The sequence below is a fragment of the Peromyscus maniculatus genome, chromosome 2 (assembly GCF_049852395.1).
Source record: "Peromyscus maniculatus bairdii isolate BWxNUB_F1_BW_parent chromosome 2, HU_Pman_BW_mat_3.1, whole genome shotgun sequence".
NCBI classification, from domain to species: Eukaryota; Metazoa; Chordata; class Mammalia; order Rodentia; family Cricetidae; genus Peromyscus; species Peromyscus maniculatus.
This window is the reverse complement of record NC_134853.1, coordinates 51,845,666-51,873,362: the sequence shown is the minus strand read 5'-3', so window position 1 is coordinate 51,873,362 and position 27,697 is coordinate 51,845,666. Positions and strand designations below refer to the sequence as shown.

At 36.8% G+C, this 27,697-nt stretch overlaps 1 protein-coding gene across 4 annotated transcripts; it reads left to right on the top strand.

Moving 5' to 3' along the window:
- Positions 1–27,484, top strand: Manea (mannosidase endo-alpha). 4 transcript variants are annotated; one of them, XM_006979243.4, is made up of 5 exons: positions 1–138; positions 6,961–7,542; positions 11,230–11,339; positions 22,617–22,693; positions 23,468–27,484. In XM_006979243.4, exons 2-5 carry the CDS (start codon positions 6,999–7,001, stop codon positions 24,123–24,125), a joined length of 1,389 nt encoding a protein of 462 aa, XP_006979305.1. In that variant the 5' UTR covers positions 1–138; positions 6,961–6,998; the 3' UTR covers positions 24,126–27,484. The 4 variants fall into 4 exon arrangements, with proteins under 4 accessions (XP_006979305.1, XP_076420131.1, XP_015853400.1 ...); XM_076564016.1 differs by having other exon boundaries at positions 10–138; positions 6,961–7,350; XM_015997914.3 differs by having other exon boundaries at positions 23–319.
- Positions 27,485–27,697: the final 213 nt, after the last annotated feature.

Here is a 27,697-nt window from a genome sequence, read left to right as displayed (position 1 = left end):
GCCGCGCCCCGCGCTGTCCTCTGGGAGGGAGGCGGGACTAGGCGGCCGCGGCCGGGGCTGTCAGGCCTGGGAGGACTCAGGGCACCTTCTCTCCGGTCGGTCGGTGAGTCCCGGCTGGTGGCAGGGCCCCAGACCCAGGTGAGTCGCTGCGGGATCCCTAAGCTGCGGCCTGCACAGACTGCACAGCTAGCGCCTGCGCGCTGGCCCGCCAGCCAATCGCAGGCCTCCTTCCTGCTGCGCCCTTTGACCCTGCGCCCCGGCGCCCGGGAATCCCGACCCGCTGGGCCCGGACGCCGGCTTCCCTGCCGGTTCCCGCTAGGTTAGTGTCCCCAGCGCATCCGAGTCCGGCCTGGCCCGGCTGCCCCGCTCCCCGCGAGGTGGAAGTGTGCCCCGAGGCGGTTCCCCACGCCTCCACCTTGAGCTCGGAACCTTGGAGTGGGTCCGGAAGCCCCTGGCGGTCGCGGAGCCCGTCTCCCAGCCCAGCTTGCACGGTTCAAGTCCGCCCTCCGAGCTCTTTGTTCTGACCCCTTTTAACACCCATGGCTCAGTATGCTGGATTTCCCCTCGCTGGACGAGGGGGGTTGGTTCCTCTTCCATTTGCCGAGGAACAAGTTGGGTACAAGCGGTTAAAAGTTTTCGTTTTGTTGTGTCAAGGACCTACGGATAATAGAGTGGAAGCTGGAGAAGTACTAAAAGTTAACTCATTCAGAGGAGGCTTACATGAGCACTAATGTGGATCTGGATGAGCTTAGAAATACAAATAAGAAATGAGACCGGAGGGTTGTCTCTTCACATTACAGTGTGTAGGCGTCAGCTTGAAAGAAAATGAAAAGTGAATGTAGGTTTTGCTAAAACGAATTCAGGTTTGTAAATCACTTTCATGCAATACATTACTGCACTCTGTGAGCTGCTTGTAATCCACGAAAAACAATTTTTATAGCTTTTAGTCTGTGTAACATGCAAAGCTGCTGCTCTTATCCCTATAATAAGTAACTAGTGTGTGATCATGAGCTGCCTTCTCAGTAAGTGTGGGCCACAGTTCAAGGAGGAGGGAACCATTGGTCATTTCTTCTAAGTCAGCTTCCATGGTGCAAAAAAAAAAGTCATTGTAGTATGCCTTCTACACTTGAGGCCACATAGGCCGGAGCCGGGAGCCTAAGTTACAGCACTATATTTTGCCCTTGCAAGGTGCTCAGTGGCAGGTTACTTGGCTGTTTGCCAGCTACCCCAAAAGCTTGGAAAAACTCATCTACTCAGTTCCATCATCTGTAAAGTTCTGCTTCATAGATGGTTGTAAAGATAAAAATGCAAGACAGAGGTTAGGCCTGACGGAACTTCTGTGCAAAAGGTTGCCCGTGTTTGCAGTAAAACTGACCTGGGCAAGATTCTGAAAATTCCAAATATGTGTTCTTAGCTTTAGTTTTCTCTGTCTCTAGGTACTTCCTCTAGCATAAAATTAAAAGAAAGCAGTATGAACACAAAAGAATAAGTAGGAGGAATCTTTATAATTTAATTGATTATCTTAAAATGGAAACTGACTTTTCGAGTTATATATGAGCAAAATACTCTTAAAATCATCATTTAGATCCCAGCTACTTAAGTATGTAATACCTTTTATTAGAAATAACTAGACTTCCACATTAAGTATTATTTTAAAAGGTTAAAAGCACCAAACATAAAAATAGCATGGTTTCCGATGAATCAGTTGTGTAACCCTGGGTCACGAAAACTTCCGTTTGATGAGGACACATTGTCAGTAGACAGTACTTTGAGTTTCCTGCATTGAGAACCTCTACACACACACCTCTAGGTGACTTGTAGAGGTTCTTTTGTTTCTGATTTTCTCACAAGGAACTTCTGAAACCTTTCTTTAGTTAAAACTAGGTAAATAGTTCCTTCGCCTGTCTCCGGCAAGAGCAGTGCTTGTTTTAGGCGCCCAAGGTACTGTGTTGTCACAGATACTAAGATAGTAGTTTGTTTAGATGGACTTTAAAATTATTGAATCTTCGTGAGTTTTCTTTTACAGTGTTGTTGATTATAGAATCTACAAAGATCTGGTCTGCATATGTACAGTTGAATGTGTTATAGACATATTGCCCAAACACATGCCAGTGTCAGAAACAGGAGGGCCAAAGCTTAAGGACGCTGAATAATGATGAGTGACCATAATATTTGTTGGGATCTACTAGAGTATAAGTGTTCTCCATTTCTAGGGGATAGAAAATTTGTACGCATAAAGTTTAGTGCGGTGTACAGTGTTAGAAATACTACCATTAAAGGAGAACAGTGCTACTAAGGAGTCTTTAGGAGAGGTATCAGGAAGAGGAGGCAGACCTCTGCTTTGTCTGGAACCTTGAATGTCATTTTAGAGAGAATAAGGCATATGCTGTATTTGTTTGTTTGTTTTCTGCAGGGTTAAGGGTCAAACCCAGAACCCAAGGAATTGTTCATGCTAGACATATGTTTTAACTACTGAACTACATGCTTAGTTCCATATGCTGGGTTGATTTCATTATTGTTAGTATATTTATTTATGTTGAGGCAGAGCCTATTCATTAATTTGATTAATTAATTAATTAATTTTGAAGTGGAGCCTCATTTTATAGCCCAGGCTGGGGTGGAAGTTCCAGGGTGACCTGGAAACTCATAGAGCTCTGGCAGCCTCTGTTTCACAGGTTCTAGGATTAAAGGTGTGTCACCACATCTGGCTACCATATTGCTACTTATGGAGTGTTTTCATGCCACCCATCTTTTTATCATTATCATCATGAATAATTGCTCATGGCTCATAATTACTTAGTGATACATTATCAGATGTGAAATAAGTCTTCATCCTGCCATGAATCCTATGAGGGAGATAACGGCAGTGGAGAAAAGAAGTATAGAAACATCAGACTGCGTAAGGAAAAGATGAGATCTGGACTTAACTTGTTATGACTACAGAGCTCAAAATTTTTTTTTAAATAATAGTTTTTACCTATACTTTGAAACTTTTATGTGTATATATAATGTATTTTAACTCTTATATACCCTCTCCTCCGCACTCCAAGTTCTCAGAATTCCACCTTCCCATCTCCCAACTTTATGTCCTCCATAATTGATTAATAAAGTATTTTACTTAGTGCTGCACAAGAACACATGAGTGTGGGGTCATCTCCTGTGGTATGAACAATGTAGGGGTGGCCACACCCCCAAGAAAATGTGATTCTGTCCTTCTCCAATCAGTCATCAATTACCAGTAGTCCTCAGCTGGCTTTTGGGTCTTGGGTGCACTGCTCCATGCTGAAACTTTTAATTCTCTAGTTTTTGTGCAGCTCAGCACAGCTGCTATGAGTTCATGTGTGCAACAGCTGGGTCATGTCCAGAGAACAGCGTTCCCAGAATTCCTGTCAATCCTCCAGCTCTTAGATTCTCTTTGCTCTCCTCCAGCAATGTTCCATGTTCTGGTGTTGTAGGGGCAAGGAGATAATAGAGACATTCCATCTCCAGCTAAGCTGTCATTCTTTTATTCTTAGCAATTTGATCAGGAATGAATCTCTTCATTAACCACTATTAATGGCAGTAAGAAGCTTCTCTGGCCAAGAGCGTCACAAATCTATGGATATAGAAATATTTAGAAGTTTGACCATGTGATCATTGACAAAAACATCAATACATTCTCTCCTGGGACCTATGACTTCCGTAGTCATGGTTTTCGACCATGTTTATAGTTAGCAGGCATGAAACCTCCCTGTAGAACAGGCTTTACATCTAATCCAGAGAGTAGTTGGTTACTCACATGAATAGTCTTAGCTACCAGTAGGCATATCTGGCATGTCAGTATTGTAGCATGCAGAATTTAGCACTGGGTAAGACCACTGATATCTTTCCTACCCCAGCCACCTTAAGAGCATCTTCCAGCACTGTGAAAGATACCTAGCAAGGGCAGAATTCAGACTTTTAAACACAGTGATTAAAGTGACTTGTTAATTAAAAAGGTTGGAATACCCTTCATGGGTGATCTTAAAGATGAAATTGATGGTTTGCAATGATATAGTAGTCATTTGAAATGAGTAAATTAAATAATGGTGCAGCTTAAGAAATTGAATTTATAAACAATAAGAATGGGGGAAAAACATAGGCAGTGTCCATAAATGCAAATTTTGGGATCTATTTAAGAAATGAACCAGAAATCACACATGCACGTACACACAGATCTTTTGTGTTCTTTTTATGTTTCTTTCCTCATTTACTTTAAATCTTAAGTAATATTCAGTAATTAATTTAAACACTTCTCTTTTTTTTTCATTTGCCAACATTACCTTGCATTGTCCACAGAACAGATTTAGAAATAGCAACTGTACATGCTTTGAACATATTTCCATTTTGTGTTTGATTAATATAGATGAGATAATATCCCAAAATAATTTTTTCTGCTTCTTGTCTGGTCAAAATTATCATATTCTTTAATTGAAGGGAAGGAAGGATATGTTTTACATCAATAGCTTGGAAATTTCAGGACAGCAAGTTATCGCAGCAACCGAAGTGGTCAGTCAGTTCCTTTATTGCTGTCCAGTGAATAGGCCTGTCACATTCCCACAGCAGAGCTTTCACTTCCTGGCGTGCAGTGCTGAGCCTGGAGGACTATAGAATTGTTCCTTCCCAGAATGAGCAGAGGTTGTGTTAAAATTTCATTCTCACCCTATACTTGTCTAGTGGGATTCTTTATTTTTGGTTTCATTCTTTTTAAAAAATGTTTCGACATTAAAAATGTTGCCAAAATAGTATGAGCATTTCAATTTCTTTAGTTTTCCGACAGTTTCAATCATGTTAATATGTACAATTACATATAATTACACTGTTATATACATATATATGTATGTGTGTACACACACACACACACACACACACACACACACACACACAGAGCTAGTCTCTAAGCAGGTTGAGGAGACTGGTTCTGGGAATTTCCTGGGAAGCAAAATTCAAGGATGTTCATTTATATGAGATATTGAATATAACCTACATCCTTCCTTTGTGTTTTTCGTATCTCTAGATGATAAAATTCACTATCAGTGTTGTCTAAGTAGTCAGTATTGTGTGTTGTTTAGAAAATAATGCCAAGAAAAAAATCTGTATATATTTGGTATAGGTCTAAATTTCTTTGTCAGAAGCCATCCATGGTCACTTAAACCATGGATGCAGAACTCTGATATAGAGAGAAGACTATATATAGTGGATAAGTATGTGTATATATGTGTGTACAAATATATGTGCATGTTTCTGCTTGTGTATGTCCTAATATGCTTTTATAAGTTTCTTCATGAAGTTAATTTCTGAACAAAATTCCCCAGCAGTGATTATTTCATCATTTTCAGTATATCCTTTCTAAAAAAACTATTGTCAAATGTGCCCCATATTAATCTTGATCACTTGTTCAAAACTTTATGCTTTCCATTTTATGAAGTATGTCTTTATGAAATACCAATATGTAGCTATCCTGTGTCCCATCAAACTTGAACATGATTCTTGCCTGTTGCTTTGTATATTTGTCCATTATGTGTTGCTATAACAAGGTTCAGAAAACTAGATGATTTATATAGAAGAGAAATGTATTTCTCACAGCTCTGACAGTGGGATTTCTAAAATCAAGACTTGACAGGATCATATGTCTGGGGATGGATGCTGTCTGATGGTGTCTAGATGCTGTATCCTCTGAATGCGAGGAGCTCACGAGAGGAAACTGACCTGACAGCCTCATTAATTCATTCCTGATGTGGTATATGTATACACCTGAGTTTTGTTAAGCCTTTAAGAAAAATGAAATAAGGAAATTTTCAGGAAAATTGAGGTATCAGGAAATGATATTAAAGGATGAAACTCAAGTCAGAAATCACACGTTCTCTCTCATACAGATCTTCAAGATATGTTTGTATGTATGTGTAGAAGGAGGTGCGAAAGCATGGTACAGGTTACGAAATGTCAAAGGAAGATTCAAGTGTGGGAAAGGTGTTGAACGAGGAGGTGAGGATAGCAGGCCACAGGTAGCATGGTAGTGGGAGGAAGCTAGCTGGGGTGGCAAAGACGCAAGGGTTTGAATAGGGACTGGGGGACGAGGAAGAGGAAGAGCTAGAGCTCCATTAAAACCAAATCCACTTGAAAGAGCCATCAGGAAACCTAACACAGTATCTACAATTGTAAAATTTTAATACAAGTTGAAAAAAATATTCATGATAGATGGATTCATCAACTCCCACTGAGTCTGCCTCTCAACAATGTGAGTTAGGAGTTAATAAGTTTCTGACTCATGGGTGTGGGGGGACACAGTCATTCAGTGGTGAATGGTTGTTGCCAGAATATCTAACGTTTTTCCCCTACTGCTATCATTAGAAAGTTTTATCTGACTCTATTCCATTCCCCCTTCAAAATTAAAATGTGTAGTCATTCCCCTTTGTAATATTTATTATTTTTTTTCAGTTTAAGGACCGTTTTTAAAACTTTATCACTGGACTTGAATGTTTTTACTTAGAAGACTCATAAGCATTTCCTTTCATTAACTACCATTTTAAAATTTAGTCCATATATGTGAATTATTGACTTTGTATATTCTGTATACACAAAACTTATTCACATGATGAAAAATATATTTTATTTTATTAAACAGATTCCTGAGTTTCACCTGACTAAATGTTGTTGGCATGTACATAGTGTTGTTTCCAAATCAGTACCTCTTGAGTATGTGTATTTGCCAGTCTGTGTGTGTGTATGTTTGTATGTGTGTGTGTGTGTGTGTGTGTGTGTGTGTGTGTGTGTATGTACATGTGTGTGCACATAAGCATGTCCTTTTATTTAACAGTATTTGGTGGTTTGTTATATTTTGTTTATTTTTTAATGTCACTGAATTTTAGTTTTCATTTTAAATACTGTAGAAAATATGTAGCTATCACTTACTAATGATCTTTTTTTTTCAATGAATTGCAGCAAAACATTCACTATTTTGGAGTTTAAAGCATGTCATCATGGCAAAATTTCGAAGAAAGACTTGCATCATTTTGTCACTTTTTATTCTATTTATTTTCTCTCTGATGATGGGCTTAAAGATGCTAAGGCCGAATACAGCATCCTTTGGAACTCCTTTTGGGCTTGACCTTCTTCCAGAACTTCATCCACCGAAGGCCCCCTTGGGAAACAAAGTTGACTTCCAGAAGAGTGATAGAATCAACATGGAAACAAATACCAAGAATTTCGAAGCTGCTGGCATGACTGTGAGACCACCCAAAACCTCTGAAGGGAACCTGGAGGAACTGCCTCCTCTGAATTATTTTTTACATGTATTTTATTACAGTTGGTATGGAAATCCACAATTTGATGGTAAATATATTCACTGGAATCATCCAGTCCTGGAGCACTGGGACCCTAGAATAGCCAAGAACTATCCACAAGGGAGACATACTCCTCCAGATGACATTGGCTCCAACTTTTATCCTGAGTTAGGAAGTTACAGCTCTCGGGACCCTTCTGTCATAGAAACTCACATGAAACAGATGTGCTCAGCCTCAATTGGTTGGTAATTAGTTTATTTTATTTACATATATAAATAATTTGGGTGGACAATTAAATTACTAATCAGTTTTCATACTTTTAGTAATTACAGTCTTAATTCATATCCCTGGTTTAGACTGCATTTGTGTCCTGTTCTGTTGTTGTGGTTTGTTTTTGTTTTTGCAGTACTGGTAATTGAACTGATGACTTTATTTGTGCTAGGCCACCCCTCTCTCTACACCTGAGCTATGCATGGTGGAGCATGCCTGCACTTGTAGCACTTAGAAAGCTGAGGGAAAAGGGTCCTGAGTTCATTTCAGCAGGGCCTTTCTGCCTGCCCTGATATTGTCATCATCATTGCCCTATTTACTGCTGACCTTGACGTCACTGCTGCAACTCTGTCTGATTTCTGTCACTGTGAAGTTATGATTGTTTTGTTCCTTTATGAGCGCAAAATGAGTTCGCTATCCTGTTTGCTTGTCTTAATGTGTATAGCACAGAATTTTGTGATTCACCTCTTGTAAGAATATCGGTTTTTGTCATTTTTACTGGTGATTGTATTTCCTTTTATGATTGAGGGTGTTTGCTTTCTGCAGCCATGGGTTGGACATTTCAGCTGTTCCTTCCTCTCTGTAGTATACAATTTGACTCTATTTTTTTAACTATTCCTTTTCAATTTCTGTGTCAATTTCACTTTTATTTAATGTAATGTGGTTTTCAGTGTTCTATTTTGCATTTCCACTTGCCCTGTTTATGATCTTTCCTTCATCTTTTACATGCTGTATCTGACATTGAATGTGTGAATTACTCTATCCTGTAGTCTCTTTTGGCCTAGTACATAGTTATTCTTCTTATTTATTTTTAAAATTGCTGTAGCATTGCAGTGTATACCTTTAACTTATGTGGTGAAAAGTGGTTAATCATGATTATTCTCATGTCACCGATGCCCCTCATCTTTCTCTGTCCTGTGTGTGATTTCCAGGTACATGGGGCTTTAGTCATAAAATCTTCAAATGAGCCGGGCAGTGGTGGTGCACGCCTTTAATCCCAGCACTCGGGAGGCAGAGGCAGGTGGATCTCTGTGAGTTCCAGGCCAATCTGGGCTAAGTGAATTCCAGGAAAGGCGCAAAGCTACACAGAGAAACCCTGTCTCGAAAAACCAAAAAAAAAAAAAAAAAAAAAAATCTTCAAATGACAGTATATTATCTAGTGTCTGAGAAATGTCTCTAGAGCCAGTGTCTGAAGGGTCCACATAGGCCTGTTGTCTTTGACATCCCTTAATAAAGCCTGATGCTTTCTTTCCTTAGGTTATTTTAAAATCATGTTTGCTTGTGTTTTATTCATTATTCTTTGTAACATGCTTTTGAGCTCAGGAAGAAGATAGCTTCCTGAGTGACTTTGCTTTGTCTTTGCTGTTGGGAATGCAGATGCTGGCTCACCTAAATATCTGCATAAAGCACAGCGGAGCCATGGGCATTGAAAGCCAGGCTGCAGAGAAAGTGCCACTTCCTAGAGCTGCTTCCCTCCTGCCAGGCACAGCTGCAGAAGCTGACTTCCAGGAGCACTGTCATTACCAGCTTACTCACTCTGCTAGCACCTGCTTATTTACGAAGAAGGCTTTTGTCTTCATGGCAGTTCTTGTTGCCCATGTTTGATGTTGTTCTGCTATTAGACCAATAGCTATTAGAAATTATTGCATGATTATTAGAAATAGAATCGTGGTTTGAATTATGTGGAAGAATGCATTCTTTACAGTGCTCACGTACTTTGTGGCTTTTTGACATGTAATGTTACCCTTATGTTTGTTTATTTTCATTGCATTTTGTGAGATGGAAATTTCTTTCCTAGGCTGTGTGCTGAGAAAATGTTTATTGTTGCTCTTGATGCTGTTACAAGTTGGGCTAGAGGGCTGCTTAAATGTTGATCGGTTTTCTCCCAGCTTTTGTTTTTACCAACAATCGTATCTAGGTGCACTCCCTTCTTCAATAGTTGTAACTTCCCTAGATCCCTGTCCACTATTAGTTCTTTGTTCTGTCTTACATGTTTTTGCCTTTTTTTTTTTTTTGCTATTCTATGCATAGCACACAAAGATAGCATTTTCCCCTATTAGCTTTAATGAAATGACCACTGTGTTCCTCTAGCTAGAATTCTTTTCTACATATTAGGACTCTCAGAAAATATAAGTGTTAACATTCTAGCTCTCCAGCAGTGTCTTTTTCTTTACTTTTAAGAATCCATGTATTTACTGTGTATTAATAAAATCTAGTCCCCATTCCCTCCCCTCGAATTCTTCCCCCCCCCCCCCAGCCACCACCACTTTTCCTTTTCAACCTTATGTGCTCTGTTTACAAACCTACTGAGTCCAGTTATAGTAGAGCTTATATGTGCGTGATAGGACCATCTACTGGACCATGGGTCACCACTTAGGGACACATCCCTGTAGAAAACTGACTCTTGCTCCACCAAGAGCCTTCAAATTGCCAGTAATTCCTCAGCTAATGGTGGCACTGGATTAGCCCTGCCCCCATTCATGGTGGAATTTTGGCTGATTTGATTTCATAATTTCTACAAGCTTTCCTCTATATAACACTATTATTTCTTTCCCTCTATTAAAAAAAAGTATTGATTCATTGAGATATCCATGCTGTCTCTCCAGTGACCTGCATTTCTTTATTTATATTTGAAGGTTTGCAGTGTTTGTCTTAAATATTTTCTCTGTAGTTAATGATTTCCCTGTAGACTGGTGTTTCTAATACGTATAGTGTAATTTCTTAGTGCAGAAATAAATAGGTACTATGGGGAAGAACTACATTTTGCCACTGTTAAATCTCGTATTAAATGATATCTATGTGTTTAAAAATAAAAAAAAAAACCCTAGCATATGGGTGGTTATAGAAGTTTTTTTCATAGTTGCCCAAAATTAAAAGCGACTGGTATATCATTTAATAGGAAAGTGAATAAATATCTACACAATGGATATGCAGCAGAAAAAAACTACAACTTATTGAGTCATACAAAGTCGTAAAAGACCTAAAATACAAGTAGGTAAGCAAATGAGTCCAGTTGTGGAGAGCTAAATACTTTATGATTAAAGCTATATGATATTCTGGCAATGACAGAATTATAGAGAGTGAAAAATCAGTTACTGTACTCTCGTCGCAAACCGATGGGCGAACCGTGCTATCTGTGGTTGTTATGTAGAACTGTATAGTATTGTAAAATAAAAGAAAAGAAAAAAGAAAAAAAATCAGTTACTGTAAACAGAAGGGAGAAGGGGTAAATAGGTGGGAGACTAATGTCTATAGTAAAGCTATCTGTCTGGTACTGTAATGCTTAGCTTATGAACTCATGCTTTTGTTAAAATCCACAGAACTGCTTGACATTAATAAAAGCCATGGTTATTAGTTAACAATATTATGATGGCACTGTCCATCAAACATAGTAAATATTGCATACAAATATGTGAAAAGATGGTTGTGACAGATAGGAGACAGTATGTAAGGACTCCGTGCTTCCTTACTGAGAGACTTATATGCTAAAATGTGTAGTATGCTCATTTTAAAAGGTATCAATTGCTTAAAATAGCTTGTAAATAACTGTAATACCCTTTAGAATGTACTTGGCACTCATATTCCCATTTTCTGACACCAGCAGTCCCTCTTGATGATGCCTTGTTGCTTTTTGTTCTTTGTTATGCTTTTCTATTAGGAGTCCTGGCCCTTTCTTGGTACCCACCTGATTCCAGTGATGAGAACGGAGAAGCTACTGACCACTTGGTACCAACTATTTTGGATAAAGCTCATAAGTATAATCTGAAGGTATGTAATTTGTCTTCAAACTATTTGTATCACTGTTAATCCTCTTACCTTTTGATATTAATACTATTTTATGTACTCATTTTAATTAAAATTGTATATATGTAGAAATAATTTGAAGTAATAGTATTTAATAAAAGTTTGTTTTAATTATTTAAATGTTAAAAGTTATCCAATTATAAGACACCCCTTACTGTTTTATCTAATAATGTTTTATATCCATCTATTACATTTTGTGTTGTTTTTTAAACACGGACTCACTATGTAGCTCTGACTGACTTGGAATTTATTATGTAGACCAAGTTGATGTTGAGCTCATAGTAATCCTCTGGCCTCCGCCTCTCAGGTGTTGTGATTAAAGATATGTACCACATTGTCTGGCCTTTCCTATGTGTTTACTAGGAAGAGAAAGAGTTGACAGGTTCCTTTGTGAACAGAATATAGGAGTTAGTGAAATTAATGTCTGAATATCCTCTAATTGTCAAAAAAAAAAGACCATGTTTAACTATATAATTTTACATCTTTAAAAAATAGAAAATAAATTTCGGTCCAAGTAATTTTCATTTTTGAAATTTTAAAATATTTCTTTGAGAATTTTGTACAGTGCATTTTGTTACTATTCACCGTATCTCCTATCAGATCCACCACCCCCTTTCCCTACCCACTCAATTTTGTGTCCTCTCTCTCTCTAATTATCCCACCAAGTCCAGTTTGTACTGTTTATATATTCTTGGATGTTTGGCCTTCCTCTGGAGTTTGATTGGCCTACTAGGGCCCATACTCTTAAAGAAAACTGACTCTAACTCTCCCAGAAGCTGTCTCCTGCAAGTAGTTCTTCAGCCAGGGGTAGAACTTGATCCATCTACCCTCTCCATGCTGGGGTTTTGTCTGGCTTGAGCTTTCACACATCTCATGAGTGTTGTTACAGTTGTGGTGAGTTCATATGTGCAGCTACCTGGGTGTATCCAGAAAATACTGTTTCCTTACAGTAATTCTGTGCTCTGATTCTTAGAATCCTTCTACTTCCTTTCCTGCATGGATCCTTTGTCCTAGTGAAGACATGTATGATACAGACATCCATGTAGTGCTCAGCATTTCTGCAGTGTCTTATTCTTTGCATCTTGACCACTTCATCATATACTGCAGAAACAATTATCTCTGAGGGTTGAGAGATGAACTAATCTATGGGTATAACAATAAATTATTAGGAGTTTGGCTTAATATTATGTCCATTTAGCAGAATAATAGTATTAAGTTCTCTTCTAGGGCCTATGATCTATTTAGCTATAGGTTCTTGGCTACATAAAGGTTCTAGGTATGGCTTTAATCTTAAAGAGTGGGCCTTATATCACAGTTGGTTCTCTCATAGCATTTATGCTACTATTCTACCAGTGGTTATATGTTTTCAGGCTGGTTATTATTGTAGCTCACAGGGTTCATAGGTAAGATTCTTGTGTCAATCAGTAGTGTGTGTAGCAACTCCCAGCACTATTAAAGCTATTTAGTAGGGACAAAGCTTCCAGATTAGTACCACCTTGATTTCTCCATGTTCTACAACTCAAGTTTGTAGTGTCTTCAACAGTAGAATGTTATAGACAGGGTCTTGGGAGTAAGGAAGAACAAAAGAGTATTGTCATTAGTTCAACATTTTAAACAATTTTTTCTCAGTTGTTTATGCCTGTCTTTTTGCTTTGCTTTGTTTTGTTTTTCAATATAGGCTTTCTTTGTGTAGCTTGGCTGTCCTAGACCTCACTCATACTATAGTCAGTGCTGGCCTCGAATTCACAATGATCTACCTGCCTTTGCCTCCCGAGTGCTGGGATTAAAGGCATGCATCACCACTGCCTGGCTCTGGTTTTTCTTCAGATAGTATAATATTTCCCCTTTATATCTTTCATTTCTATAGCTAAGGTTTAAAGTTCTCTATTGATTTCAGCATGGAAAAAACGGGTGGGGCACCCTTGTCTCATTCATGATTTTTATGGTTAGGCTTTGAATCTTTCTCATTTAGTATGATGTTGGGTATAAATATGTCATATTATGTTGAAGTAGGTACCTTCTATTCCTAGGGATTTGGAGGATTGTTTTTGTTCTTTGCTTTTATTATGAAAGAATGTTGGGCTTTTTCTGTGTTTATTTATATGGTCATATGATTTTTATCCTTGAACTTAGTTATATAATTAATTCCTTACGTTTGTTGATTTGCATGGTTTGAACTATCTTGCACCCTTGGAATTAAGTCAACTTGATCATGAGAATGATCTTCTAGATATGTTGTAGAATTTGGTTTGTTCATATTTTATTAAGAATATTTGCATCCATATGCAACAGAAAATTGCCTTTTAATTTTTTTCTCTTGTGTCTTCATTTGGCTTGAATATTCATGTAATACTGGATTCATAAAATGGGTCTGGTAGCATTGTTTTGCTTTCTATTTTTTGGAATAATTTGAAAGCATTAGAGCTAGGTCTCTAAAGTCTGGTAGATTTCATCAGTGAACATACATCTAGGGTTGATATTTCTTTTTCTTTTTTTCCAAATTAATTGGGAATTTTTAGCTGTGTCTTCAGTTTTTGTGAAGTAAGATGTACATAAGGCCTACAGTTTGACCTCACATTCAGTGAGAGCAGTCCATGTACCAGAAACACCTGAATTCCACTAGTGTCCTGTCATGATTAAGGACTTTTAAGTTCTGGAAATTGTTGATGTTTTTGGAATTCAGCTGTCCATTTTTTTTGGCTTGTGGGTGGCTTCATCTCGGCATCCCATTCTTCTCTGTATCCCATTCTTCTCGGCTTGTGGGTGGCTTCATCTCTTTTATTAAATGTCAGTCTACCATTGAGAGGTTAGACTCCATCAACCTAATTACTCTTTAAAGAATAACTGTTTCAGCTATTGTTCCACTGCACATCAGAAGCTATCGTTCCACTCTCTGTTCAGCTGCCTTCGAAGAAAGGGGCACTGTACCTTTTCCGGATTACAAAGGCCACTTCAGGGATTGTGCCGTATTGTCCTGGCCTCAGAGGATGCCCATTGCTGAAGCCACAATCACACTTGTCTTAGCAAGAATCGGTAGTCCTTTGTTTCGTGTCCTGTCTGTCCATTTTGTCCTGTTTGTCAGCAGTCGAAGTGAGGACACTTTGTTGTCCAGTGGCTAACTTTTGCCATAGTGAAAGTTAACTCTATATGTAGTTTCTTCAATGCCCATATCTTCTCTGAAATAGATTGGTGCTGCCAGGAGCCGACATGTCTCATAGTCATTGAAAAAAAGAAAAACATTTCTAAGTTATTAAAACATTTTAAATGCCACATTCTATAGATCTCTGAAGGGTTTGAAGAAGACCTGTCTGTCTAAAATATATCTGCTCAATCTTGAAAACATACCTAATATGACTACCAGTTCTATTGTAATGTCTAACTACTAACTTTCGTTTCTTTATGACCCTTAACAACAACTTGTAACCAACCCTCCTAAACAATGAAAATTATCCCAGACCTCAAACCCATTAAAAGACCAAAAACCACCTGCCCCACACCACCTCTTTGGGAATGTGAGCATCATGGTCTTAAAATTGCTTCCTGGATATGGGCAAAGGCATCTTTATTCTGAAAAGAAAAATTTTGGGTTAATTGTCAAATTCTAGGAAAGGTAGCTATATCCTTTGTTGTCCAGTCTGTGCATAATGCCAAAGTTCAGGGCTTATCTCAAGTATTCAAGTAGTCTGTGAAACTGGATCATCTCAGCTAGCCATCTCAAAATTGCTCTGAGCAGTTTGTAGTCCAAAGCTGATCTGTAGATGATTTTTGTCAGCTTAGTGGTATTATTGTCCAGGTGGAATTGTTGATGTTATGGGGCCCCATCTTCTTCCTGGAGACTTCAGATTTGATATTAGGCCTGGTCATGATTTCCTGCAGAAAACTGATAGAGACTCGAACACAAAGACATGTATAGACAGCCAATTTAAGCCCTTTTTCTAGAATTAGTTAATACTCTATATGACCATTAATATTTCCTCTCATGATGTTGAACACTCAGTTCAGCAACTAATTTTATTGTGTGTATAGATCTGTTAATGATATTTATATCCTCTTGTTTTAATTTTAGGAGTACATATGTTCCTATAAATGTATCTATTATTTCAAAATTATCCAAAGTATTGGAACATATTTTTGAAAATATGCCCTGACATCTTCTGTATGTCACTTCAACACTCCTTTGTTCTATGTATTTAGTAATATTAAATGACAGATTCTTTTTTAGTCTTGTCTGTTTGAAATTCTAAATATTTCCTGCATCTTTTCCTAGATTTAGGAAATTTGAAATTTTATTAAACAGACCTTTTAGTTTTTTTCACCTTTTTCTATGCCCTAGATTTGTAAATAGATCTTTTAATTATATACTAATGTACCTCACATACTTCGCTCATACTTTCTTTTTATTTTATCTTCACTGATACCTGAATGTTCTTGTTTATCTATGTAATCTTCAAGTCTTGATCTGGGTTTTTCTTGATCCATTCTTTGGTAACAATTTCCACTGAATTTTTTTTTTTTTAGTTCTTTCTCATATTTTATTTTTATATTAAAATCCACATAATAGATTGACAAACAGTTTCTAAAATGGGCCAAATATTTTAGGTTTTGGGGGTTATGTGATCTCTGTAAGAGATTTTTTTAAAATCTTTCATTTTATTTCTTTATTCATTGAAAAATTTTCTTTCATACAATATATTCTCATCATGCTTTGCCCTCCCCACTTCTTCCAGATCCTCCTCACCTCTCCAACTCCATGTCTTTTCTTTATCTCTTTAGAAAACAAACACACAAACAAAAGAAAAAGAGGAGAAACAAAAAAAGAAACTTCTACACATATATAAACACACAAAACCACACAATCTGAAACAATAATATGCATACAAATGACCAATTAGACAAATATTATTCAAACAGAACAATATGAGATGAAAAGTCTATAAAAGCAGCTTTGAGTTTGTTTTGTATTGGCCATCTTCTGCTGGGTATGTGGCCAACCTGAAGTGTGGTTAATATACTCAGTGAGAAAACTTAATTTTTTCCTTTGCAAGTGGGTGTCAGCTGCAGATAGTTTCTTGGATAGATGTGGGGACTCACATCCACTTACACCATTCATCAATGGAACACACTCTGATTGAACCTGTGTGCGGTGTCATAGTCTCTGTGAATTTATATGTATACCATGTATACCATGCCTATTATGACTGGAAGACAATGTGTCCTTGGAGTCATCCATCTTCTTTCATTCTGACTGTCCTTCATCTCCTCTTATGTGTAGCTCCCTGAGGTTGAGTGGAGGGATTTGATGAAACATCTCATTTAGTACTGAGTATCTCAAAATTTCTTACTCTTTTTACATTATCAAGTTGTGGGTCTCTATGTTAGTTCCCATCTACTGCAAGAGGAAACTTCTCTGATGATGGCTGAGACACTGATCTGTGGGTTTAGCAAAATCTTGTTAGAAATCATTTTATTACTATGCTCCTTATAGCAGAACAGTAGTGCTTGGTTTTCCTTTAGACCCATGGACTATCCAGTCTCAGGTTCTAGGCCATGCAGGAAATGCCTGGCATGGGTTCCAGCTCTTGGAGTGGACCTTAAATCCAGTAAGAGTGGTGAGTTACTCCCACAGTGCTTGGGTCACTGTTGTATTAGTGTGTCTTGCAGATGGTCATCATTATAGATTGCAGGGTTTGTAGCTGGGTTGGTTTTTCGCTTTCTCCTCTGGTAGTGTGCAGAGTACCTCCCAATCCCATGAACACTCAGGAGTCAAGCCTCTAGTTAGGCACCAGCTCAACTTTTCCATGTTCAATGAACTATGCAAGTGTCCTCAGCAACAGTTTTCCACTGGATTTTTTAAGTGAGCTTTTTCCAGATACTCATTTTTATTTAAAGTATTTTTTGTCTGTATTAAATTTGTGTTCATGTCATGCATTGATTTCCTTACTTTATCCAGGTATTCATTTACATTCTCTTTTGATTCTTTCCAGAACTTACTCATGTCCTTTTAGAACTTATTTGGTCTTCTTTTGTATCATTCTCTTGAATTCTTTTCTGCTATTTCATTCTGGTCACTCTCTTTAGAAAATTTAATACTGTAGAATTGGTCATTTTGGAAGGATTCCATTTCATGGTTTTTCATTGCCCTGTTTCTTTGTTAATATTTGCACATCTGGTCATTGTGGGTGTTTGTTATATCTCCTTTGTTTTTTGCATGGAAATTTAAAATTCTTTAGGCAGTTTTCTTCTGGGACTAGCTTGTAGCAGGGTTAAGATGCCTTCCCCTCCTATCTCATGTATTAGGCTTGTAATATAACTCACGTTTTCAGGAGGCAGTAAGGATAATATCCAGCTCAACTCTAATGGACTATTTCAGGAGAAACTCCACTAGTGGGGTGACATACTCTGAAAACTCACTAATAGTTAAATACAACTCTCTCCTTTAAGTCCAGTGATCATTAGGGAATAAAGGAACAAGGATAATAAGTATTTGCTAAAATATTACCTACTAAACATAGGTGTGGGAAGACAATACATTGAGTATTACTAGGAATTCATATAAAATAGTAAATAGAGGAATTGGGAAAGTGTTAGTTAACAGAGACCCTAAAGATTATTGACATTAGAAAGTTGCAATTTTAGAGGAGGGGGTGGGAGAGAGAAAAAGACAAAACGAAGTAGGAATCAGAGGGAAAGTATATGGGTTGTAGGTTAGGGAAATACTTGAAAGGACACAGTGGAAATAGTGTGAAATCTAATAGAGCAATATAAAAGACAATTATTTATGCAAGAATGAAGATTTCAAAATAATTTAAATTAAATTAAAATACCAGTTTAAATTGCTTCCTTGAGTAGAGCATCAGGAAAAGCCCTCTCCTGCCTGAGAAGTCTTATTAATTTAACTTTGCTGGTGAGAGCGCTCTTTACATTTATGTGCAGTTCTTATCTGACTGTGCAGGGTCTCATCAGTGGGGAATTCATAAGTTTACCTGTGGGGTTGAATTTCTGCCTTAGTTTCAAAAGCGAAGTTCAGCCTGCCTCCGATGTCTTCCAACCCTTGACATGGGATGTTGCTGCCCAAGGCAGTTCCCTTTTTCCAAGTGTGAGTGGTGGTCTCACTAACCTTGCATGGATTTCAGTGCTGCCTGTCCCACCCCATTCCCGTGTCCCTTTCCGGCTACCAATGTTCATCCTACTGAGGCTCAGCCTGCCTGTGTCAGTGGCCTTAATATGACTTTGTTTGTTCCACAGAGTTTTAGATCAGATGAACTCCCATGAGGGGTTCTGAGGTTCTCTGGGTCTCCTCTCTTGGGGTTGGAGTTTGGAGACATGGGTATGTACTGTTTTCTCTGCTTCCTAGCAATATATTTAATTGCTTATGCCTTCTCCCTTCTTGCTCCAACATAATATGTGAGATCTTAGGTTAGAGGCCAAGGTAATTGCTTCATGCAGTTTGTTGGTCTGTCCTTTTAAAAAAATTTTTTTCTGTCTTTGCTTCTGGAAATTTACCTTTTTGTGGATCCAAAGTAGTAGGAGGAAGGATTTTCTTTTGTAGTTTATATTACAGTCTGGCAATTTTTTTTGTATAAAACTAATTTGAATATTTCTGTAGCCCTAAAGAGAGTCTTGAGATATTATCTCTCAAATGAACTGACAGGAACTGCCATATAACATGCTCCACAGTACCATTCATTGAGTTCTCATAGGCATTTGGAGTCTGCAGATAGTCAAATCTTCAAGTTCTGGAACCACAGCTGAGGTTGAATAAGTCATTGATATATTTCACGCAAAGTAAATCCAAAACCTCTGTGCCCCAGTTCTGTAGTGGGAGGTATTAAAACTAGACATTTTCTTTTAATGGGGTTTTTAAAGGTAAAGTAGTTAAAAATATCAAGCTGCATGAAAATAGACTGCTTTTAATTCTACTGAAAATGAAACAGAAAAGTAGCAAAGACCTTGGCCATTAATTGTCTCTGTAAATATGAGCAACATATGTGTTTTCTCCATACTTTAGATTTGATATTTAATGATCAGTAGAGATGGAATTTGATAAAATATTGTTCTCCATTTTTTTCTTGCAAATGTTCAGATTTTCCAGTGAATAATGATTGCTTACCCTCAGTAGCTCTTAAACTTACCAAACTTATTTTGAAAATAATTATGCTATATTAATTTGATGTTATCCTTTACAAATATGTTTCTGACTTTTTTGGTTGGGTTAATTTTGCAGCTGTAAAAGGAGATTTCCTTCACTTTTGTTATTACTTGTTTAGAAATAGTTTCTAGGTCATTGCTTTGCCTTACAGTTAAGCTTTTGCTATAGCCTACTAGTTTTGATTACTAGTCACTAAATACTTTGTAACTGAAATTTTGATTAATTAAACTAAAAGCAATTTTAGGTGAGAGTTTTTAATTGTAAACAAAGAAGCAAAGTCAATAAAACATGTATGAAGAATTAGTGACTTCTTTTGCATTACTGTTTGCAAAGGTTGAAAGTTCTTCCTCAAATCAGTAAAATCTAAGTGGTGACTTGTTTTTTCAAAGATAAAGTTTTGTATATATATATTTGTATTGTTTCTTGGAGCATACACTTGACGCACTTGTAACTGTCATTCCAGAGGCTACTTAAGCCACAGTTATAAGGATCAGAGCTGGATCCTTTCAGCTCTTCTCTATGTAACATCCTAAGAAAAAAGCATTCAAGCAGCCCTTTATAGGACATGTGGTGGAGCTGATTGGTAGATGCTGCCACTGTTGAGCACAGTCCCATTCTCTTTTCCTTCTTAGAGAGTATGAATGTTTCCTGTCCAGTTGGTGTCAGGTTTTCTGCCTGGCCTGCTTCCACTAAGGATGCTACATGCATTCATGGTTGTGCTTCTCTTTTGTTTGTTTGTTTTCATATGAGAAGAAACTGCACCCTTCCCTAGGTCCCAAATGAACCAAACTGTGGGACTTACTTAAACTTGATCCACAGCTTAGAGCAAAGTCATCACAGTAATACAGAGACTTCATGTGCATCAAATACAATTGAAAGTTAACAGTTGTGGAGGTGTGGGTTAGACATCATCATCACAGTATCAGATCTCAAAGAAAGCAAAGACCTAACAACATAAAATCAGTTGGAGCCAACAGTTCTTTCTTCCACAATTATAAGGAAAATGAACACCCTAGTTGTTGATTACTTTGTATTTCAATACATTTAACATTTTATTTTAAAATAACAAGTTTTATGACCTTTGCATATGGTTTGAAAGCAGTTACGTTTCTTAAATGCGGAGTATGCGTTCACAGTGAGAACTTGGCAGATCTTGCCTTAATGGGGTGTAAGTAGACCACTTAGAGTTTAACTTGACTGTTGGGTAGTTTTGCATAGAACTTGTTAATTCATGCTTACAGATACTCATGCAGTGTGTACTCTTTAGCAGGTTCTGTTCTATGTATGAACAGAATTCAGAAAGAGAGCTGGACATGTTTGTACACACCTGTAATCTTAGGTGGAAGGTAGGGCAAGAGGAACAGGCTTCAAAGCCAACCATATCAAAATAAAACAGAAAAGAAAGAAACAGATTTGATGTCCATATTAAGACAATTTGCAGTCTACTAAAGGCCAAAACCAAACAAGTGAGTTGTAGAAGGAGAAAGTTGCAAAATATTTGACACTACCAGGTATAGGGGGAATTACCTCACTCGTGTACGACATAAAGCGTGGTACCTGGTGAAGTCAAGGGGTGTGGGAATTAAAGAAGAAAGTGTTTGGCTACAGGGTTCAGAAGAGTTGTGGTAAAGACAAAATCAGAAGGGTGAGATGGAATTCTTAGCATGACTCACTTTCTCAAAAAGTAATGCACACATTTAATTTTATGCATCAAATTGTGTCATTTTAATGTTAATGTAATAGAATTTCTGAAAGGAAGAGAGAAATAGTGACCAAATCCTGTCATTAATTAAAAATAAAATATAAATTGAGTTGATTAGTTGAGAAGTTCTAAGTATATGACTTTGAATTTGCTGCAGTATGTGGATCTGCACTTGATGTTAGAAGCTGATCATTTATGGCCTGCAGTTTTGGAAGCAGATTGTAAGGATGTCTTGACCTGAGTTTGTTACTGACAGAACCTTATATCATTGTGCTCTCAAAAGCAGACAATGATTGATTTACTAAATGACCCAACTTGAAAATTAATTGTGTAAATTAATTAATGAAAATACATTTTGCTTTAATTGAGTAATTGACAAAAAAACAAGATTTAAGCTGCAGTGCTTAGAAGTCTCGTCAAACAGGCAATATCACACTTAAAATGTAAGATTCAAACAGTAATTGATTTTATTAGATTAGCAATAAAATGTACTTGATATCGATAACAGTGAATTTAAGAATAATTTTTTATGAGCATCACGTAAGTTACTTTATTCCCTATGCTGTATATCTTAGTAGTTGGAGACAGAGTATAAAGCAAAGTGTTTATTAGACATAATTTGTAAACTTGATTATGTACAACTAGTATTTTTAGGTAGGAATTTTAAATCTGTGTATGATATTTTGTGATTTCTACTATTTACAGTAGTTATAGATGGGCCTTAACAGTAGCAATATGAAAATCACTGTGCTCTGTAAAGCTTTTAGATATAATTTTCTAAATATTTTTGTATAAATTCTTTGAATATTAAAAGAATACTTACTCACAAGATGCCCTTCCAATGATAGTAAGCTATCAATTAATTGGATATTTTGTTGTTTCTATATAAGTATAAATGTAATGGTCACATACATAAGAATAAATTACATATTAATTTGAAACCTGGGCATTTTGAAGTTCCCCCTCTTTTTTTTTTTTTAGAAAGCTATGTCTGAATACAGAGTATATTCTTATGTCTTATAAAGAATATAGCCTTTGCAATCTATGTCATGAAAAATAATCTCCTAGACAAGCTTTCAGTCCTTACCACACATTGTATCCAACAAACTGGGGAGTTATTGGCAATTTACTAGACCTGTGCCCACTTCTTTCTTTAGAAAATGGAGTCAGTGGCTACCTAATGTAGTAAAGGAGGCTGAGTTAATGCATATGAAATGCTTCCCTTACATTTAGTACAGGAAAGTCAGTGTTATCTACTAAGATTTATTTTGTAATCACTGGGCTCTCTAAATATTCATCTTAATTTTGTTGAATTGGCAACTTATTAACTATGCAAAGTATAGTTTCATAGATTATGCTTTCTTTAATTGATTTTTTCTTCTTTTTTTAGGTCACTTTTCACATAGAGCCATATAGCAATCGAGATGATCAAAACATGCATAAAAATGTCAAATATATTATAGACAAGTGAGTTTCTTCAATGTTCATAGTTATACTGTATGATTTAGTGATAACCACTGTTATGAGTACATTGATGTGATAACTGAGAGTTGGTTTATGATCTGTCATTTCTGATAATTTTACCACAAGTAAGCTGAAGAACATTCTCAGATTTCTTACAGTTCAGTTTTTACATGAATAAATGTTGCTGCTTTTTGCTAATTTTTTATACTTTAAAGGCTACTTATGATTTCCTTTCATATTCATTTTACATTTCTGTTTTTAAAATCTTATGAGTATACATTTTTGTCTTTTAAAGGAAGGTTCAGATGAAATGAATGTGTTCATAGCAGTGTTTCCATATCTGTCATCATTTGTTTCTAGAATGACTAAAATAAAGAATTTTATAATTAGTTTAATTCTGATGAAATATTTTAATGATAAGATACTCTGAGGTATTTCATTTTACAAAGAATCATGTCAGCAGCAAATAGATACCTGCCACTGGTAAGATAAACTGGTTTTTCTGTTTGTGCAGCGCATAATAGACTTTCATGGTTTTAATCTCCATTTGTTAACTTTGGCATAAGATAATTAACCTGTTTGGTAGTATACCAGTGTCGCATAATGTACAATATTAAAAGTATGTTTGCATTAGCATTATTATTCTTACATAACTGACTCACTGAAGATTGGGAACAATGTGTTTCAGCTTCACGAATCATTTTCAATTCCAGTGCATAGTTTTATCCTGACATATTTTGAGTGTTCATCTCACTTTCCAATGTGTCTCTTTTGTAGATATGGAAGCCATCCAGCCTTTTATAGATACAAGACAAGGACTGGGCATTCTCTGCCTATGTTTTATGTCTATGATTCCTATATCACAAAGCCTAAAGTATGGGCCAATCTGTTAACACCTTCAGGATCTCAGAGTGTTCGCAATTCTCCTTATGATGGATTGTTTATTGCACTTTTAGTAGAAGAAAAGCATAAAGATGATATTCTTCAAAGTGGATTTGATGGAATTTACACATACTTTGCTACAAATGGTTTTACATATGGCTCATCACATCAGAATTGGGCTAACCTGAAATCATTTTGTGATAAGAACAACTTGATATTTATCCCCAGTGTAGGCCCAGGATACATAGATACAAGCATCCGTCCATGGAACACTCAAAACACTAGGAACCGCATCAACGGGAAGTATTATGAAGTTGGTCTAAGTGCTGCACTCCAGACCCACCCCAGTTTAATTTCCATCACCTCTTTCAATGAGTGGCATGAAGGAACTCAAATTGAAAAGGCTGTCCCCAAAAGAACCACTAACACAGTGTTCCTGGATTACCGGCCTCATCAACCAAGCTACTATCTAGAGCTAACACGGAAGTGGTCTGAGAAGTACAGTAAGGAAAGGATGACGTATGCATTGGATCAACAGCCACCTGCCTCGTGATGTCTCACTCAGTTTAGCAAAGCGCCCAGCTTCAGTCAACGCCTTGTGTTTTATGTTACGGAAGGAAAACTGTCAAAATCAACAAGCACTTGCTACTCTTACCTTTATCGACTATTTCATTTTTACTCTTTAAAAGATGATATTACTTGTTCTACAATGGATGGTACTGTCCAAAGAAAACATTTGATGAAAAAAGTCATGTTGGTAACATTCCTGATGGCATAATTTTCTGAATTTCTGACTGCAATTGAAGTTTTAATGGGATTGCCTTTAGGTTTTTGTTTCACAGTAAAGAAAATGCTTGCATTACATGAAGCATCTAACATACAGGTCAGCTGTACTTGTATTCTGGGTCCAAAGACCAAGGAGTGCATACATGTCAGGTACATCTGACAACAAAAATACAAACCTACAGCTGAGCGGTGGTGGCGCACACCTTTAATCCCAGCACTCGGGAGGGAGAGGCAAGCGGATCTCTGAGTTCGAGGCCAGCCTGGTCTACAGAGCAAGTTCCAAGACAGGCTCCAAAGTTACACAGAGAACCAGAGAACCCATGTCTCAAAAAGCCAGAAAAAAAAAAAATACAAACCTAAGGACAAAGGACAGATGTGCTTCATTTCTGAACACTTCAGTGACTAGGAAATTTGTTAGTATTTAGATTCTGGCTGGCTTCCCCTGGTGATCAAGTTCACTTCTCAAGTTTCTTGTGAGCACAGACTTGTTTAAATTACAGGCTATTTTATTATGTTTTTCTATTCTGACTGTTAGCCGTGTTCTGTTAAAGACTGGCCTTGTGCACAGCATTTGTAAGTGTCATCTTTTGAAGACTCAGGTGCCTACGGTGCAGAGTGCCTTTGCGTGTTTAATGCCCATGGTTCGCTCTGCTGAATTAAAGACTAGGAGCCTTAGGAGGAAGCTTGGTAAATGTTAATGACTGCTTCTCAGCTATGAGGAACCATTGTTTCTCAGTCATAAGGTTTATTGTTTTTACATACTCCGTTTTGAGGGCATTTTGTCAGTCTTTCTAGGTCTCGTTTTCTTATTCATATCTTAAAATTAAATGTTCACCAGAGACTACTGAACTAAGAAAGGATAATGTTAATATTAGAATTGTTTTCCTTTTAATTTTATTGTAAATAATAGAGAAAATTTACTTACCACTTCAAAACTAGAGATAGATCAAAAATTATTTTTAAAGTAACACCATGTTTTTTGAGTTATGTGCTCATATGAAAGTCTTACACTTTTATGTTGTCTATTGGGTTAAAAAGAAATTATCAGCGATCCATCACTGTCATAGGGTTACAAATTGATAACTTTCATGCTAAAAATAAATTATTTTAAAAATGAAAAAGAGTGAAAATCGGCTGAATTCAATATTTCTAATACAATTTATAATTGTAATAGAAAAACAGCTAGTCTACCTAGTTTTACACAAATCTTAGTTCTCCTGAGAGAGTCAGTTGAGTCATGTTAACAAGTAATGCACACCCAATCTCCAGAGCATAAAGACATTCAGAAACAGATTGCTTCTGGAAGTTATCATAGAATATGTAGCAGAGAGGAGACATTTTTCGGGTGAGGGAGACGAATGGGGGAGTAAAGTGCTTGCTCTGTAAGCATGAGGCCCTGCATCTGCACACCCAGCACTCACATGAAGATAGCATATGTGTTCGGTTCCACTGCTCCTGCAGAGAGCTAGACAGTGTCCACAGGAAAGAGCCCTAAAGTGTGGGAGCCAGCAGAAACAAGAGCCTGATCAAAAATGGTGGGAGGAAGGATCAACACACTCCATGGAGCCACTCCATGTCACATTTAGTCCCACAGTTACTTAGCAATGTTTGCAGACACATAGAAATGTGTTAAACTTATTTTTTAAATAATGCTTTTGGAATAAACTCTTTGAAGAGTTATAGTAACCTTATGTATAAAATTAAAAATTTCTATTGATTATTAGCCCATAGAAAATTATGAGAATAATCTGATATTTTCCAGGATAAATTCTAAGAATAATAATATAGTAATATTTAATATTACCAGGTTTCTCCATTGGAATAAACAGAAATAAAACCTGCAGTTTTTTTCTGCTACATTAGAAATGAATTATATGTTGTTTTCTTCATTCCTTATGTTGCATTTTATATTTGAATCTGCCATGATAGAAAATGAATTTTATAAACAATTCTGAGATTAATGGAAAGTACAGAATTAAAGCCAAACAATTGTCAGTAAGAGTTCAACTCCCACTCGGGACAGCTTACTCTAGCTCCTAATGTTGCCGGTCCATCGCCACCCATCGATAGCACCCAGTCGGGATTTAATTTAAAATTAAATTCTCGGCCGGGCGGTGGTGGCGCACGCCTTTAATCCCAGCACTCGGGAGGCAGAGCCAGACGGATCTCTGTGAGTTCAAGGCCAGCCTGGGCTACCAAGTGAGTCCCAGGAAAGGCGCAAAGCTACACAGAGAAACCCTGTCTCGAAAAAAAAAAAAAAAATTAAATTCTCAACAGAATCACTCTCTAACAAATGACTGAAGTATCCTTCTATAAAACTTACTAGTTGACAATTATATAATTATATAAATAACCAGAGTCACCCCTCTGGTTTCAACCAACTAAGAACAGAAATACTCTATGAGAAAATAAAATCCATTTGTATATAACAACCATGTTCAGGGTGTTTTATTCATGTAAGCCATACAGTATAACCACAATTTTCATTATTCTATGTATTATAAATAAGCTGAGAGGATTAGGTGTGTAGCTGAGGGTCATTCTAGGGTATATTCAAATACTGTTCCACTTTTTCAAAGGACCTGAGCATTTTCAGTCATTTTATCTCTGGGTCATGGAGCCAGTTCCACACTAGTTCCGAGGGACGGCTATATTAGCAGTTATTGCTAATGCTTGTTAGAGGAAAGCCTTCAGAGCATCTTCCACCCCACAGATGTTCCTTAGGGCTACCTCTGCTGTCTTACTGAAAACACAGCTGGGATTGCAATGATCACAAGTAAATTTAATCAAACGATACAGTTTTTACTTTAAAAAATCTGAATGTTTGAATTCAGTAAACTTAAAGAGATATAATATGTGTAATGTTTGGATTATAATATTGTAAATCTTCTTTTATAAGGTATTTGTTTTTGTGAATTAGCCCATCTAATTGTTTAAATTGTAAAGAAGAACCAGGTCTATTTCTGCTTTTAAGACATAATTGTAAAAGGCTGCTCTTATTAATGTTTATCTGAGTTATATATTGTTTCTTTTATTTATGTGTGTAATTTGGAAAATGATTTGTAATATGTTAATTTTGTTTAATAAAAACATAAATGAAAAATAAATAATATTCTTAACTGAAAATCTGTAACTTGTGATCTCTTTTATTTAATTTCTTATTAATATAGGAAAGGTAATATTTCCTCAGTTACAAGTTAGGCATATTTAACTTTGCTTCATATTCACATAATTGCCAAATTTTGTCTAATTGTGGAGATGTGACTTTTTAAATTTTAAAAATTTTAGAATTTTATTGCAAAATTAAAAAATTTATTACAAAATTAAAATTTTTAAGTT